General features: G+C 46.9%; 1 protein-coding gene across 1 annotated transcript; it reads right to left on the bottom strand.

Annotated features, from left to right (window-relative positions):
• Positions 1-15,957: 15,957 nt before the first annotated feature.
• Positions 15,958-16,572, bottom strand: LOC135398472 (uncharacterized protein K02A2.6-like). Its single transcript, XM_064629873.1, has one exon. The coding sequence runs from the start codon at positions 16,570-16,572 to the stop codon at positions 15,958-15,960; it is 615 nt and encodes a 204-aa protein (XP_064485943.1).
• Between the last annotated feature and the right edge of the window lie 2,058 nt (positions 16,573-18,630).

Raw genomic sequence — 18,630 nt, 5'->3', positions numbered from 1 at the left:
CAAGCACACCACAGTGGCAGCAGGTGAGAGAGTCAACTTGTCTCAAGCGGTAGCGCCACTGAGCTGTAAAGGCCACATCGAGGCGCATTCGGTGGATTAATGCAGCATCGTGACGAGAGGTGTTCCGTGGCATGCGGAAAGCGAGCGTTGGATCAACTCTGCTCAACATAGAGGGGGGAAGAATGTCGGTTGTCCATTCGCGGGAAGCCAGGGGTGTCACTAGGCGTCGGAGAATTGAACGGCGGTCTCCTCTCAGCAGAACAATACTGGTCCGTTTCCGATACGAGAGTGCTGCTTCTGCGGCGCTGTCGGCCTGCTCGTTCCCGACGACACCAAAATGGGCTGGAACCCACGGGAGAACTAGCCTGTGGCCTGCTGCGTAGATAGTGTGGTAAGCCATTAACACATCTGTGACGAGGGGTGCGGATGGGCCTCGTATGCCGGAATTTTCAATTGTTTGAAGTGCAGATTTGAAGTCTGTGAAGACTGCCCATTCCCGCGGTGTAAAATCAGCGATATGTTGTAGAAAGAAAAGGATGGCATAGAGTTCCGCAGCTGTGGAGGAGGTTGGATGTGAAAGCCGTCTTCTGTGCACTACGCCTTCACTAGGCGCAAGTAAACAGATCCGGCAGTGACGATGACAAAAACTACAGTGGATGAAAAATAAAAGATTGACACTGCGACACTCTTTGAGATTCAATGAGGACAACTGGCGAACACGAAGCAACAGCACAAGTCCGTTGTCGTCCCTCGATCTAAAGGAATGTCACCGTGTCTCCTGTCTCGATTATCACCAGCTCGCTTACGTCGCACTTTTATGTCGAGAATGCAATGTTTCAGTCGTCGAGAATTCCAAACAGTGGCAAGAAGCGAATCCGCACCTCATGGTTATTGGTCAAGTGCGCTGTACCATTACGCTGCAGTGGCACTGCTTATATACAGGGTGTTACCCTATAAAAGTATACCCGTGCTGCCATGCCGTACTCGCCAATTACTCAACGCAGGTGGCACATTGTGCGATCTTCATATAGAGCGCATAAGGACATTTAATGTTGGCAAATTTCCAAGTAATTGAGCGCCGCAGCACGAAGATATAACTCAAAACGTGCAATTCCCGTAGTCAAAACAATCAAGACGGCGGCGTTGAGACGAGCACTTGACATGCTGCTCCCCAGACGACGACGTGTCGCATATCCTGTCAGTCAGATGGAACTTAGTTTTCATTTCCCTTTCGTGTAACTGTCGTATTTTGCTCAGAAGTAAGCAACGTGAGTAACGACAAATGCCGACGTACTCGGCAGACGACACCCAAAAGGGATGTCGTCTGCATACTGAGAGGCGCCATCTTAGCCGTTTTGACTACTGGAACCTCACTGTTTTGCGCTATAACTTTGCGTTACGGTGCTCAATCATTTCGATATTTACCATGATGGAATGTCCTTATGAGTTTTACACGTAGGCAGCACATTGCACCGCCTGCATTGAATAATTGGGGAGCACGTCTTGCCGGCGCGTGCAGACTTTTATAGGGTAACACCCTGTACATACAGTCGGGATAGCAGACGCGGAATCCTGATAACAAGGACGTTATATTGTGTGGTACCCGTGTGGCACGTGAGTGGGGATCAGGCTCATCGGTCGCATGTGCGACGCTAGGGCCTTGCTAAGGCGCGTCAGTCGAGATGCTTATTTAACTCTTTTCTTACCGCCGCAAAAAATGGCCATTTTTGGGTTCTTTGACAAATATATTTTTATAGCTGACAATATCACTTCCAAAATATGTTGCTATAGGAAGATGTAGCCAAATTAATGCCCTATCGAATGATGTAGGTTTCAGAAACAAATATATTCATGTATTTCCAAAATGAATTTTGGAACACAAAAATGGCGCAAACAGCAGAAACCTCATGAAGATAGGCCTGTAACTTAAAAAAAAAAAAGAAAGATATGATGCAAGTTATACCAAGTCAACGACAGCGACAGAGCTGTTTGTTTGAGCTCGAACATAATAAGGTCACCGCCACAGCCAACGCGACAATCCGATATTACCGATCTGCGTCTTGCAACTTTATTCTCTTCTTCTTCGCTTCGTTTCTTCTCTTCTGTGTTTCGGCGATGCGACGTGGGAACATCTTCGCGAAATTGAGACCTTAACAGCTGTCGCTGTAAAATATATATAAATACACATGAGGTGTGGGAAATAACGTCAGCACTCATGTTGGACCAAGAAGTTCACGAATTGTGGAAAATAATGTTAACACTTATGTTGTTTGTGTAACTGAGTGACAGAGTTCATTGAAGGAGTAAAACAGAAATGAACATCATAAGACGTGTACATACATAATTTCTGCAGGAAACATTAGTTTCTAGCTCAACTTCCCCTGTTCTTGTACCACATTTTGCTATTTCACCGCTTTTCAATTACTTTTGACAGAGGAAGGAGAGCAATAGTCAGGTTATACATGTCCAGACATTCAGGACAAAAATCTGATTATCTAACACGTTCAGAGTCGTCATTTGCATTCTAATAAACGAAATCTAACCCAAATATGCTTCAAATGCGAGTATTGCGCATTTGCCAAAGAGGTACGCCTCGAGAACGCGAAGCTGCGACCAAGATAAAATCTTCACACTGCCTCCTTGGCGCAGATCCAGCTTCATAAATCATCGCCACGACGAAAAGTTAAAAGTGTAAACGAAACTCATCCAGTGGAGTTTTTAGTATCCACCAAATGCCACCACCTGTCCATATCTGCTTTGGAGGCCGAGTGGCGCCGCTCGAAAACCGTCGATCACCGGTGATCCAGGCTCTATGGGCGTGGTAAGGAACGTGTTAAGCGCTGAGCATGGCTTGGCTGTGGACTTTTGTGGTCCTGCTGCTCGGCACCGACGGAACCTTTGACATGTAAGGAATAAGCATTGTTTGTTTTTGAGTTCGAGGTTTTTTATTGTCTTTTTTTTATTTACTGACACATTGCTCGTACACTGATGAAATGTGTGACTGCGAGGCCGCAGCCTGAAAGCCTGAGGTTCATTATCATTCGTTATTTGTTAGCTGTTGCTGTGGTTTGCGTTCTTCGGGGTTACTACCAGGGATTTGTGGGCCATGAATCCCACAAAACTGGCGCCCAACAGGGGTGTCTTCTACCCGTCTTACCATTTCCCCAAATGGCACAGCATGTACTGTAGGTATTTTGTGTATCTTTTTTATCATTATTTGCTTTTTTTTCTTTTCTCATTCTGCCGCTGTCTTCGTTGCAGCGCAGGTTCTTGTGACGGTGATGCCTCCCAAGAAGGCCAACCACGACAGTGACGAGGACTTGTTTCGACAGATGGCATCCCTCTGTACGTTACGGACGTAGCAGATTGGTAACAGCACGTCCAGACGCGCCGCTGCGCCTGAACTTGCCGATACCGACATTTTCGAGTACAGCGACTCCATGTCAGCGGAAGACTTCCTCATTGACTTGGATGCTTGCCAAACGGCCGTTGGAGTCACCGACGACGACGACCTGCGTCGAGTTCTGCCGCAGCACTGCTCACCTGCTTCGAAGCTCAGCTGCTTCGTGGAGTAGGACCCAGCCCTATTTCTCTCTATGAGAGTATTTAAGCAGCGGTTTCAGGAAGAGATTCTTCTCCAAGACTATGTAATTCGTATGCGCGAAGAGCTTGCAGGTCAAACGCAGCATAGCGAGGAGAGCCTTCTAGAATACATTCGGGCTATTCAGGAGCTATACCGCAGAGCTGAACCGCTCGCGAAAGAAAGCGGGAAGGTAGCCCATACTATCCACCAATGCCACCCTCGTTTTAAGCCTTACTTGTGTGGCTCACCATTGTGGTGCACCATTCAAGCCGACCTCATAGCTGAATTGCGCAACCGCCCACCACCTAGACCGAAGGAAACTCTTGAGCCTAGTTGTGAATGGGACGGACCTGTACAAACACTGCAGCAGCACCGCTGGCCTGCAGGACTGAGTAGCGGAACGTCAGCAGAGCCTTCGTACCGCGCACTGGGCTCATTTCCGTAACAGCACAGGAACCGGGTGACCTGAGGAAACTTCAGGCGCAAGACCGACTGATAACGAGCTTCGCCGAACGTCGGAATACCAGAATCACGTCCGGTCGAGGGAACAACCCCTCTGAGCTCGAATGAACTACACGTCGGAAGACCACGTTCCTACGGATGCAGCGCGCGCGAATAGAACATCTCGGTACGTACGACCAGGTACGACCTAAAGCTCGCCTCTGATGCGGTTGTACATGCCGGTGGCGTGGTACGCCTTACCTTGACCACCAATGGAGATCGGGTCAGACAACGTTTTGCCTACCTTCCTGCGCTGAGAGGAGCAATAATCCTGGGACGCGACTTCATTGTCCTCCCTGCACTTACGTCGCCTTCTACCCATTCCTGGAGTGGACAACGCCTCGTACGGACCGACGCAAGACTGGTGAGGGAACTCAGGAAGTCTGCCCAAGGGGAAACCAGGAACCGACTGACAACAATAATGACCCGACGCAGAAAGCCTCCGGAGTACTTCATGGCGCTGGACCATCACCCGTTGGAGACATGACCTACTACTATACTAGAGACCTGGACATCCGCAATGCTGCCAGCACCGGTGTAGTAGTTCTGGCAATCGCCGCTTGGCTATGGGATTTGGCGCTAGCTCGCACTATTCGTTACGACGTGACTTGTCGAAACCGCGGCGATGTATGGTAGGCTGTGTTGACAACGACGAAGCAGCATAAGAGAGATAATAGCGCGTGCTTAGCAACAGCCCGTGTATCCCTGCGTAGCAGACTAAAGGCGGTGGCAAGGGTGCTTCCCTCTCCCCAATAATGCTATGTGGCGCTTGCGGCAGTCACTAACGTAACTAACCCGTGACCCGTCTCTCCCATAGGGGATCGCCAGCTGTCCAGGTCTCTAGTATAGAGTAGGTCGTGGTTGGAGATCATCATGGAACAGAATACCAAACAGCTGTAGTTGCAATTGCTGCCTTGCGCGGTTAGAGGCAAACTTGCCTTGACAGCGTGGACAATTGTACAGTCGCATTCTGGGGACTCAGACTTCTGAGGTTATATCTTATTTCAACGCAAAGTGTCTGAGCACAGAGGTGACATTCGTTTCCAGAACATTGACAGTGTAACTTTATTGCACCTTTACTGCAGCCCTCAGAATATCCCAGTGCTTCTGTTTTTCTCAAGCCAGCACCAGCAGTACCTCAAAACAACAACAACAACAACAATAGATGATGACGATGAGATGGGGAGTTTCACCGCGGTTGTGCGGTCCATTGCACGTGCAACATTATATGAAGACGATGAAGGAAGGATGAAAATACGAGAAGGAATTAAAGCGTCTGGAGCAATTCAGTGGACGACAGGAAGTCCACGAACAGGTGAAGAACCCGACGATGGAGCCCAGGATCTTCATATGGGCCAATGTGTGCAGCTAAATTGAGCGGTCTTTCGCTGATATACGGGCAAGCCCGTCCCACAGTATCCGACACAAAAAAACTGCGCAGAGACAGGACGTGAGTAGACAACTAACAACTGCGGTTTATGGGGAAGAAATGAAAACTAGTTAGTGGTTGACATACTGGATCCCGTGGGAAAGAGGGTTAATGGAACGCATGCTCACACTGTTATCACCTATTATGAATTTGAATAGCTTTGAAGATTTCACTGGCCCTTTTACCTCGATATCGTCCTAACACACGCGTGTCTTCAAGCAGAGGACGCCATCCGCAATCACGGCAATGCTCCCCGTGTGTGTTACAGGACGATGTGTTAATGACAGACTCCGGGAACACGCCAGGTCACTCACTACACACACGGGGAGCAACCTAGCCATTCATTGCCGTGATTGCGGATGCCGTCCTCTGCTTGAAGACATACGTGTGTTAGGACGATATCGAGATTTAAGGGCCATGGAAGCTTTCGAAGCTATTCAAATTCATAATAGAGCTGATAACAGTGTGAGCATGCCTGCCATTAACCTCCTTTCCCACGAGATCCGGTATGTCAACCACTAACTAGTTTTCATTCCTTCCCAATAAACCGCAGTTGTTAGTCAGCGCTTCGTTTGTCTACTCACGTCCTGTCTCTGCGCTGTTTTTTGTGTCAGTATGTACCAACTCGCCCACACGGTTGCTTTGCCACAGTATCCGCCTTTGCAGGCGGACACCGCAGGTGGAACAGAGGCTTGTGTCACAGCATCTGATCATGCACTTGAATTGTGAGGTGAAAGCCACATTGAAGCGGAGTATATGCAGGAGGGAGGTAAAATGGCCTAATAATGGGCAGGGAAAGAGAACGACAAATTTGGGTCTACCGAATACGTGAGGCTACTTCCATCTCAAATCGAACAACCCGGTGCATTTGATGTATCGAATGAACGGGAAAAACTATATGTTGAAGCCATTGGTGAGTTGGGAGAAATAAACGCTTTCGGAATTCGCAGCGCTGCGTGGTTCGGGAAATAGGAGAGGAGGAAACTGCGTCTCAGAAGATGATGTTGTCGTGCGCAGGTTTGAGTGTCTAATGCAAGGGTATTTCTTGTCGCATTATAGTGATTGATTTCTGCTGTGCCTTTAGACTACCTAAGGTACAAGAGGCTCCTGCGTTGGCAGTGCTGTGTCGTTTTTTGTTTTTCCGGAAAAAATTATAAAAGTTGACTCAGAGCTCCAAAAAGCACCATATTCAGTGCAACTGTCCAGACGATGTATAAAACGGATAAGATTGAGCTTTATGTCATTTAATGTCCCATTCATGGGGCTATCGAGTGGTATATTATTTGTTGCTCTACTCTATCAGGAACGTAAGCGATACCTTTTTAAGTAGCACCACACCTCCGAAAAAAATCACGTATTTCGGAAGCCTTTATCTAGAAAACCCCACAAAAACTTTCCTAGAAAATTTGATATGTCGTATATAGTCCCTTAGACTACATACAGAAGAAACATTAAAGGTCGGACTTGATCGGTATGCTCACTGTGAATTCTTTGCCGGCCCTATACGAGGAGCCCTATCAGGCGCTGGCTCCGCCCTCTGCTGGGGCAAAATCGACTTGAACTTTCGAAACTTTCCTTGAAAAACCGAAACTTTCAGCTTATATCTTTACATGAAAACTAACTGATATCATTTGAAGCCATTCTGAGCGTTTGAGTTCATAACAGTGTTATAATCGCTGAATGTAGATTGTGAAGCAACCAGATGCGCTCGCATTTTTCATCGGACGTCACACATGCATTGCAAGTGCAGAGCCCGTGAGGGAGAGGATGCTTTTGCATGTTTCAAAGATGTATATTTGCTCCCGGTGGTCATATAGAACCTACTGTTCACATTATATCCGAAGATGACTTCCAGCATTCTCTAAACCTTTCCTTTCGTATACGGTCCCATGACTCGGGACTGCGGAAACCTCACAGAGGAAGGTGTCGCTCTGTTTTGCGCAAGCACTCAAGGCTAATTCATGGTGCCTTTTATGAAGCTTGTCGAAACGGCCCGACTGGCGCCACTGACCAACACCCATGGTCTTCAGTGCGACATGCTGCGACCATGGGGAGGTCCTAATCGCATTAACTCCTGGGAGACAGCTTGCGCGCCAAGTTTCGCATCATCATCCTCGGCTACAGAAGAGCACTGAGGCCCTTTATACACCGCGTGAAAACATCTGCATTACTGCACTGTGTCGTCCGTGGCATCACACCCACCTCGCGTCCAGTGAAAAATGCGAGCACATCTGGTTGCTGCACAAACTACATAACTGACTATAACGCTGTTATAAACGCAAACGCTCAGAACGGCTTCAAATGAAAGCAATTAGTTTTCATGAGAAGAATTTTATTTTTAATTCTGTGTTAGCGCCGCTAAACAACTGTGGCTATGAGCGGCATACACATGTGGATAAATTGAGAGAGAACAGCAGGAAGGAGTGGGGGAACAGGGGTTTAGTATACGTCCTGGGCCGACTTCAGGGGGAACTGTGCCGATATTCACCTGGAAAGCCGTGAAGACAAGAGTTGAAAGTCCGTGTGAAAAAAAAATCGATTTTGCCACATGCGGGAGACGGTGCCACCGCTTAATTACCCTCCGCGTATCGGGCCGACAAAAAAATTCACAGTGCGCCTACCCGTCAAGTCCGAATTTTAGTTTTTCTTCTGTGTGTAGTCTAAGGGTCTGTCTACGATATATCAAATTTTCGAGGCAAGTTTTTGGTGTGCTTTTTTAGATAAAGGCTTCCGAAATTCGTCATTTTTCGGAGGTATGGTGCAACTTAAAGAGCTATCGCTTACGTGCCTGGTGCAGTAGAGCAAGAAATTATATATTATTCGATGGCCCTATCAATTATTAATTAAATGGCATAAAGCTCAATCTTATCCATCTTGCACATGGCGCGGAAAGTTGCACTGAATATGGTGCTTTTGGGCGCTCTGTGTCAACTTTGATAATTTTTTTTTAGATAAATAAAAAACGACAGAGCACTGCCAACGCAGGAGCCACTTGTGCCCTAGATGGTCTGCGACAAGAAATAGCCTTGCAGGGGACGGTCAAACCGGCGTGCGACGACATTGGATTCTGACAGGCAGTTTTTTCCTCCCCTCCTATTTCGCAAACCACGCAGTGCAGAGAATTTCGAAAGCGTTTATTTCTACGAACTCACCAATGGCTTCAACATATATTTTCCCCCGTTCATTCTAGACATCAAATGTACCGGCTTGTTCGATTTGACATGGAACTAGCCCACAGCGAAATAAGTACCGCTAGGAATGGGACCAATCTTTCCCCAGGATTTCATTTGAGCCTCATGAACAGGATAACGGCAATTAATCGGCTTTATTCGAGAGATAAATATGTGCAAGATAGGGCAACAGGCGAGCGGACGCCTCTCCTACAGGACTGCGTCTCATTGGAGCGGCCACAGCGAAATAAGTACCGCTAAGAATGGGACTAATATTTCCCCAGAATTTCATTTGAGCCTCATGAACAAGATAACAGCAATTAATCGGCTTTATTCGAGAGATAAATATGTGCCAGATAGGGCAACAGCCGAACGGGCGCCTCTCCTACAGGATTGCATCTGATTGGAGCGGCCATAGCAAAATAAGTACCGCTAGGAATGGGACTAATATTTCCGCGCCTCTGCTACAGGACTGCGTCTTCTTCGAGAGGCCACAGCGAAACCCACTCAGAATTTCACGAATGTCTCCCTAGAAGCTCATTTGGGCCTGCTGAACAGGATAAGGACAATTAATCGACTTTAGTCAATGGATAAATATGTGTAAGATAAGGCAACAAGTAAGTAAGGGCAACAGGCGAGCGGGTGCCTCTCCTATAGGGCTGCGTCTGCTTGGCCGGACATTGGAACTCATTTGGCTGACCAAGATAGTTGGCTGTCAACTAAGCGCCGAGTAATTGCCAACCGTTGGCCATCGGCCACTTTCAATTGGGAATAGTATCTATTGGGTGTTCGTCTTTGCTCTGCGTGGTAATAGAGCTGAAAGCGAATCTGTCTCGGACGACACGAACAGATGAAAAATGGGGTGGCGGGACACTCAGGGCGAAATTTCAGGGGGTGGGGGCGACCGCCCTCCCTGTCCCCACCTTCCGACGCCCGTGACCCTCGTTCATTGGCACAGCCGTCCCGAGGCGAGCTTCCCCCTGGGAACGATAACGCGATTGCACCGTGGATAACATATATTACAAAGGAAGGAAGTTGCCTCAGGACAGAAGCCGCCGATATTTCGAACAGAGACTGTTCTTTTTCTGGGTACCGTCCTCATCATTGGCATGGTATTTAAAGGGTTAGGTGTGACGTGTTTAAAGGTTCATGCGAATTGTGGGTCAACAGCCCGGAGGGAAGAAAGGTTCCGTACGGGCTTCTACGGCCGGAGTGAATGGCTGCTTTGTGTGGAGGGGATTATGTGAACGTAGTGATCTAGGCTACAGACCGGTTACAGAAAAATGGAAGGTTCACGAACACGTGGACGAAACGGGACAAGCTGAAAACTGACAGGCAAGAATTGGCAAGCATAGCGAAAGATAAGGAGGTTAGTGGTTACGTGGGAAAAATTCCAGAACGAGCAAAGTTTTTTTTTATATATATTTGTAATACAAAGTTGTGGCATGCAATAAAGAAAGCAGAAAGCAGTCGCCATGCAGAACATAACAGATGATAATGGAGATTTTATTTGTGAAGTGGTTCTAGGGTGCCTTGTGATTTGTTGATACACGACGGGTGAAGAGCGTTGAACTTGTATATGAGATAAGACTCCCTACCACGTCTGTCACGTATGGATCTAAACCCGGGTTCTAGAATATATAGTTTAATGTTGTCAAAATTGTGACCAGGAACGTTAATGTGTTCGGCGACTGCTTTGGGGAGTTTGTTGGACGTGTCGGTTCTGTGTCCGGTAAGGCGGTTGTTCATTTGTTGGCCGGTTTCACCAATGTATTGCATAGAGCAGTCGCCGCAATCAATGCAGTATATGTCATTGGAGCTTGTGCACGTGAATGCGTGGTTAACGGGGTGGGTGTAATTGCTCGCAGTGCTTTTGATGGAGTTAGCGTGTTGAACGTGCTTGCATGTTTTGCAGCGCGGGAGTTTGCGGGGCCGTGTTCCCGTGTACGGTGTGCTCGTTTTGCTGATTTTGGCATTGACCAAGGAGTCTGCTAGGTTTTTTGCGCGTCGGTATGTCACCTGTATGGGATGGGTGAATATATTGCTAAGTCGGTCACTGCTTTGGAGGAGGGGCTCGTGCTTCTGTAGAATAGCTTTGATGTTTGGAAGTGCGTTGGAATATCTTGTGATGAAGCTTATTTGGCACGCGTCAGGATTTTTTCGGTTTTTCAGAACCTCGTTTCGATCGAGTGTGAGTGCCTTGCGACGGAATTCGGTTAGGAGGGAGTCTGGATAATCCCTTTGGGCAAGTGTACTGCAGAGTTCGTCAAGCTTCTCAGCGTAATCTGTGTCGACTGAACAAACTCTGCATAGTCTTACACTCTGCCCATTAGGAATTCCAACCTTACTGTGACGCGGGTGGTGACTCTTGAAGCGAAGGCATTGTTGTTTGTCAGTTGGCTTTTTGTACAGGGTTGTGATGAGGTTGCCGTTGTCTAGTGATATTGTGGTGTCGAGGAAGTTACTTAAGTGAGTTGACTGTTGTGATGTGAACTTTATGTTGCTATGCGCGGTGTTCAGTAGATCTATGAACTTTTGAAATTCATGTTCCCCGTGTTCCCATATTATCAGTATATCATCGATGTATCGAAGGTACACCGTGGGTTTCAATGAGAGGGCGCTGAGAACTTTGTTTTCTAAGAACCCCATGAAGATATTTGCGTATGTGGGTGCAACAGGTGTGCCCATACTTGTACCGTGTACTTGTAGGTAGTGTTCGCCATTGAACTCGAAGTAGTTCAGTTTAAGGACCAAGTCCATTAGAGCGAGTATGGTTTCCGTGTCCTTTCTGGTGTTTGTTGTAGAAAGGGTATTGCAGAGGGCTGTGATTCCGTCGTTGTGTGGGATGTTAGTATACAGTGATGTCACATCCAGCGTGGCTAGTATTGTGTTCCTACCAAATGTACGAGTGTTGTTTATATCTCTGATTATCCTGAGGAGGTGGGGTGTGTCTTGTACATGCGATGGTATATGATATCTCTTCCTATTACAAAGGCCATTTTGCAGGACAGAGATTGTCCTGGAGACAAAAACCGGGCAGGGGTGGAGATGCTGTCAGGACTTTTGGAGCTACAATTGGATAAGCAACAATCTGCTTCTGGAGCAGATATGGAGCAGGAAAAATGGCATTTTGGAACACATAATCAGAAATTTGTAGGAGGAACGCCTGCTACGCTCATTGGCTCCATGAAGATTTGAGATCCGCACATGTCATATTTATTTATTTATTTCAAGATACTACTGGCTCTTCTGGAGCCAGCATACTGCAATATACTGCATACTGCAATGCTCCAATATTCTGCAGGATATACAATGAATCATGGTAAGCTAAACATTTGTTTAATGTAAAGATAAATTATCACAGCGTACAAAATTTTGTTGACTAGCTAGCATGATTAGTTAAACGTACACACACTGATGAAGTATGGTTTCCTACTAGTACAAACTAGTACAAAACGAAACTTTTAGCACTGTCCGAAGGCAGTCACAATGCAAAATCAGACGGACGTTGTACTTTCAGCAGTGCCCGAGAAACATCAAACTGAGGATAATTGTACGAATCTGAGCACCACACATGCGTAACAGGTTATCCCTTTCCTTGTTCTGCAGGATACTGTCAATGCGCTGGGAGGAACTTTGGCAATTTTGATTTTGCGTCCTCCAGCAGAACACTTGCACACTCTACCTTCCTCATGTCTCGACTTGACACCTTGGCTGACAAGTGACTGGGCATTCAAAAGAAGTGCTTGGAGGGATGCCACCTGCGAATGAAGCCTAGATTTTTCTTGTACGAGTGCTCTCGTGCCCTCCCGGTCATTTTGGGTAGCCTCGGCAGTTTGCTTTCCCTGTTCTGTTTCACTTTCTTCTCGTTCCAGTCGTTCTTTGCATGCTTTGTAGGAATTTCTGACACTTTTGAAAAGTTGGTCAGTCAGGGACACCTTCGTAGCATCACTGTCATATCGTTTTAAGAACATTCTTGTATGTCAAAGTGCATGTATGCTTGTAATGTTCATTTACCTTCTGTGTTGCAGTGCGTGTTTACTTTCGCTGAAGCCCATTTCGCAATCTTAGTTTCTGTAGGGCAAGCAAGGACATGCCCTAACCAATCTGCCCAACAGGGGGACTTTGGCTCCATACTAGCGTCTTGCTTGAATGAAAATACGTGATTCCAGTAGGTGGTCACATCTGACGTGAACACGGAGTCTCGCACGCGAACAAATGCCATTGATCCGTTAGCGAGGAAACATCGTTAGCTGCAACAACTTCAGGTAGGAAACTGGCGACGAATCTCAGTGATTTCAAACATACACTACTTTTTGCGCTGGGAGTCACGCACTTCATATGGTACAATAGCTTACATTTCAGCGGAAGCCTCGCCAACAGTTGCTGAGCGCAAGCTAGATAAAATGCCCGTGCACGAGCACTGGAATTCTTTTTTTTTTTTTCGTTAGCTGTTTACGATGCGATCTCTCTCTCAGTGTCTAGTCCAAGTTCTGGTTTTGATCTCCAATGCTTTGATGAATCGACGTCAAGTTACAAAAGTTGAAAGCCAGACAAATATTCGTACGAACTCTCAAGGGGTAAACGTACGAGCACTTGCCTTGAAAGCATCAGCATCTCTTCATAGAGAACTTGTACAAGAGGCTCTCTAGCTTGGAATAGACCTCTACCCGAGAAACGTCATCATGACGTTGGCAGACAGACTGAAACCGAAACAAATCGGGAGGGGACGGCTGGGTTCCACGTATGGGCACTTGTTCGCTGCCTCCCATTGAAAGAAAAGTGCCGAAGGTCCCTTTCAGGGGGACCATCGTAATCCCCTCAAGACAGTGGCCTTCGGGCGCGACCTTGTTCGCCCCTAGCTTCGAGCCTAGTTCAACTCTACCAAATTGGTGGCGCTGTCGAACACTATGACGTCATTTGTTTACAAACAGGGAGAGGTCAATAGTGTTTCTAACTTTTGGAAAAGCGGTGCAACTTTTTTAAGAAAAAGTAGTTCTGCCTTGAAGGCCTTGCTTCCAAGGGCTCCTTCTATTCGTGTCTGACCTGTTGCAGGGGTTCTCGTTGCACATGGCTTTGTGAAGTATGCCTTTATAGCATCAAAAAGTTCCAGTATTCTCTCAATGGCTGGCAAAAGTGTGAGAGCCCACGACTACTCACGTGCCCGTAGAAACTATGCTGGGACAGACCTAGTTCCTGATGTAGCTTTATTATTTCAATTTCAATTCAATTCAACTCTATTGCAATGCAAGTCAGAGTTACATGGGGTGGCCAAAAAACAGCATCATGCTGTTTGACGAGGGCGCATCCCCCTGATTTAGTGCAGCAACAGCAAGCAATATATACTAATTGTGAACATCAATCTTAATCGTGAAAAATACTACAATGAAGCAAGGAAACGGAATATACATATATACATAACAGAAAATTAGACATCATCATAGACGAAATAAGAGACATCGTTAACCACTAGAACATAAACATGGCCCGTAGTGCGACAGCTGACATGGATTCAAGATCAATTCCCTTTTTTAAATAAGAATTCAACAGGTTTGCGATGTTATGGGGTAGCGACTGACCTCCGCATATTGTTCGCGTCCTTGGCACCTTCATATTCCTTGGGACCTTCTGATTCCATATTGAAGGATTAACGTATTATTATATTTTACAGCCCTAAGGTATGTTTTTAGCAGGAGGACATCGTAAATGTTTTGTACCTTCATAATTTTTAGGCCATCAAAAAGATCTGCTGTGTGATGATCGAAAGGAACGCTTGCAATGAATCTTACTTCCCTTTTCTGTAATAGATAAAGTTTAGTAATGTTAGTCATAGATGTCGTACCCCATACGAGGTGACAATAGGTAAGGTGAGACCGTATTAATGTATTGTAAAGAGTAACCTTTACGAAGTTCGGGAGTGCGTAACGGTAAGTAGACAGGATGCCAATGGCTTTCGCAATTTTGTTTTGAAGATACGTCAAGTGACAATCTCAAGTAATTATCTGAACATACTACCCCTAGGATTTTAATCGATCTTACAATTTCAATGGACTTGTTACCTAACATGATGTTAAAGGGAATGGATACAGGTTTATTACGTGTCCTATATAGCACTGCCTTTGTTTTGTTCATGTTAATAGATATTCTATTATGCTCTGACCATATCCCGATCGCAGAAAGAGCCATGTTTGCATGCGTTACAGCGTCACTAATCGTGCTACCAGAAACAAATACGCTAGTATCATCAGCGTAGATGAAAAATTTAGCTACTAGAGTTGTATTTACAATGTCGTTTATGTAACTGGTGAAGAGTAATGGACCTAAGATGCTCCCTAGATTAGATAGAAGATTATGGCAGCATTTCTCGCTGCAAACTTGTAAATGTCATTTACAGATGTGTCTACATTGTCGAAAGACGTGTCCAGTCCAGCAGCCGATCCATTATGTACCTTGTGCAAGATGCATGCACCTAACCCAACCAGTCGTTGTCAACAGGTCCCAGTCAATCCCGAAGTACATAAAGACAGCACCTTCTCGAATGGACCGTCATGTGCCATGTCTCACGAGTTTATCACTCCGTGAACTTCTTCTGCTCCTGGTACGTGCGCGACCTTTTATTGGCGCAACTGTGTGGCGCTGCAAGCATGATCACTACATTCCTTCCCCCTTTATAATGGCTATGAACTGCAGCCTTTAATTAAAATCCAACAAAAAGTAGAACACTACAACACATTCAACACGAGTGCCAACTCCACGACAATTCAAGGTTGGTAGCGGTCTACCGGTCGGCGTACGCGGGCAGACCTCCGCAGATCTGATGTTGCGGGTCGACTTGAGGTTGCTGTTGACGACCCCTGGGACGTCGTCTCGCAGAGCTCCGCAGATGGATTATCCGCAGATTATCTTTGTTTCGGGTACGAGAGCATCAGTGGTGAACGCAGGAGAAAGAGCGTCGGACACACGGGGTGGCGCAGGTAAGGGCGCTGCATAGTTGCTCGGTGTCGCGCTGTATTTTACTGCTCGACTGTTCTCGAGTATTGCCTCTCACGAAGTCTGCGTGTCGGTGCCACTCCGTGCCGTCAGCCAGTCGCAGGTTTGAGGACGAAGAGCTCATTCTCTGTGTGACCTCGCCTGTAACCCAGGCAGCCCCTTGTCTGAAACTGCGGGCGTAGACCGTGTCCCCCGGTGTCAATGTAGGAAGATTCCGAGAATGACGGTTGTGCCATATCTTTTGTTTTAGGTGCTGGAATAGCACGTTTTCCCGTAACTCAGGTTTACGCTTGTCCAACGCAGTCTTCAACTTCTTTCCCATCAAAAGTTCGGCTGGTGTACGTCCAGTGACTGCATGAGGTTGTGAACGGTGGTGTAGTAAGAACCTCGATCGCTATCTGCGTTTTAAAGTCTCCTGCTGCACTTTTCTTCAGCTTAGATTTAACAGTCTGCACCACTCTATCAGCTGCTCCATTTGACGCCGGATGATATGGTGGAATTTGGAGTTGCTTGATGTTATTCCGCTTTAAAAACTTGCGGTACTCACTGCTCACAAATGCTGCACCCTTGTCAGACACAATGAGGTCTGGGATCCCATGTGTTGCAAAAATGTCCCTAAGACAGGCAATAGTTGCTGTTGAAGACGGAGATGTCACGGGCAACACCTCGACCCACTTGGAGAAAGCGTCCACCACTACGAAAAAAAATCGTCCTTTAAATGGACGGCCGAAATCGACATGAAGGCGTGACCATGGCTTCTCTGGGAATGGCCACGAGGTCATTTCGGTACGTTTTGGCATATGCTGCTGCTCTTGGCAAATCTGGCAGCCCCGAACAGCTTCCACGACGTCACGGTCCAGGCCTGGCCACCACACATGACTCCTCGCCACAGCCTTCATCTTCTCAACACCCGTGTGGCCCTCGTGTAGTACATGAAGCACCTTCTTCCGAAGTTTGCTGGGCACAACAACCCGAGACGACAAAGGCAAGAAAGAAAAAAAACGCCAAAGCGGCAGGCTGCCACACACCCTTCACCCCATCAGAGATAAGTCTAACAGCCTAACGAAACAAGGGAAAGGGTGCAGGCTAGCTGGTGTAGATCCATGAAGAAGACTGAGAGACACGGACACAGAAGGGGACGACACACGCAAGTTCCCAGAGAGAGAGAGAACTTGCGTGTCTCTCGGTCTGCTTTATGGATCTAACAGGCCTGTGCTGCCGCCTAACCGACCTGGAATTAAACTAGATTGTCTCAGATTGGCTGGCTTTGGAATTTATTGGTAATGAAGAGAGCTTTGTGGACGTGTGGATCGTGGGGTGGATATGGATAGCTGTGGCTCCCTTTCTGGGGTGTTACCATACTAGTGCGGAGTTCGTGGTGAGGGGGGGGGGGAGGTAGTTTGGCGCAGCTTTGGTGTTGGGACTCAAGTGGGCGCATGAAAAGCAGCGGGGCGCAGAGTGGAGCAGCGCTCCCACCCCTGGGCTGATCTACTCACGTACGTGCGGCATAACCAGCAAGAGCTTTTCAAGAGTACTCTCTTGTGGTCGGACCTTCAGCAGGAAGAGAAACAATGGACTTGGACAATGGACAAACTTGGACGATTACAGCAGTCTTGATCGTGTTTTAGCGATTTACCGCTTGGACACTGATTTTTACACAACGCTCAAAACCCAATTTCTCGACACGTCGTAACCTTATTGCCCAAGAACTTCTACAAGTGTGAACTATTGGATTACGGTTGTGCAACAAGAGAACTTTGGCTTTATAGTCGATTGCCTTCCAGGGTGCATTCCTCACCATTTTACAGTTTCGCTTCGACTTCGTCTACCCTGTGTGGGAGGCCGTTGAATGGCCAGGGGCGTGTTCACAGCCACGTCGCAGATTAGCAAGTTTGCGTGGACTCCGCCCCATGAGACGTATCTGCACGCCCCTCCTTCCTGCGCACATTTTTCCCGCAAAACCGTGAGCTCCTTTTCGCGCAACGGAGCAAAAATTTAGAAAAATCGGGACGGCAATCATTATTATTTCTATGGCCAACGCACGCTTCATCGGCGTGCAAAGGAAAGAAGGCTCGGGCGCCGCAAGGGCGACAGCCGGACCCAAGCCAACTCAGCGATTGACGCCTCCTTTGCCAGTCCCGAAAACTGCTGTTCTATATCACAAACCTTATTTGTCTCCTTCAAGCTCCACACTATTTTGAGCTCCTGAGAAGCTTTCCTGGATCCGCCACTGGGTGATTTCAAGCAGAGTCAGGCAGGGTGGTCCGGTCGACCTCTCATATTTTTTTTTTTTTGTTTTAATATATATTGAAGCCTAGTGCCTAGGAAGTGCATTGGCTGAGGAAATAGCTGAAAATATCGTATAGTTGTTTTATAAAAAATAATGTTGAAGAGTAACCATTTCGAGCACTGCGCTTCCTCGCAATTTTCAGGCCTTGTATCTTCGTAACCATTAAGGTCATGCAGTTAATTTTTTCCACACTTATTGCCTATGTGCTGCAGTACCTTTTGCTCTATCTTTGAGGTTGTAGGTTGTGCACGTGTCCAGATCAAAAATCGCAAAGTCACCTCATTGGCAAAAAATCGCACTTGTTCGGCACGTAACTGCTTTTCTGCACATACCAGAAGGTTAACATGTGTGACATCGTTCGTTCGTCTTTAAACGCTCTTTCCATTCATATAAAAGAGACTGTTGGATATACTTCCTAACGCGCGTTTAGTGAGGAGTGGTACGGATGCGCAACTTTGGTTGCGTATTTTCCATATTCGCCCACTCGTGACGTGATTCATATTCCTCACACAAGCTCGCATAGTGAAAAAAATTTCACTTCGAAATGTCTGAAGTTCATTTTCGGGCTTTCCGCGCACACCTGCCGTTGGGTCATAGGTCGGCATTTTCCTAAGAATTCATTCAACATCACATCATGGTCAGTTTTCTGCAAAGCCCATCACATCAC

The sequence above is a fragment of the Ornithodoros turicata genome, chromosome 6, assembly GCF_037126465.1.
Source record: "Ornithodoros turicata isolate Travis chromosome 6, ASM3712646v1, whole genome shotgun sequence".
Lineage (NCBI taxonomy): Eukaryota > Metazoa > Arthropoda > Arachnida > Ixodida > Argasidae > Ornithodoros > Ornithodoros turicata.
Note: the sequence above shows the minus strand (reverse complement) of the source record. Positions and strands in the feature narration are given on the sequence as shown.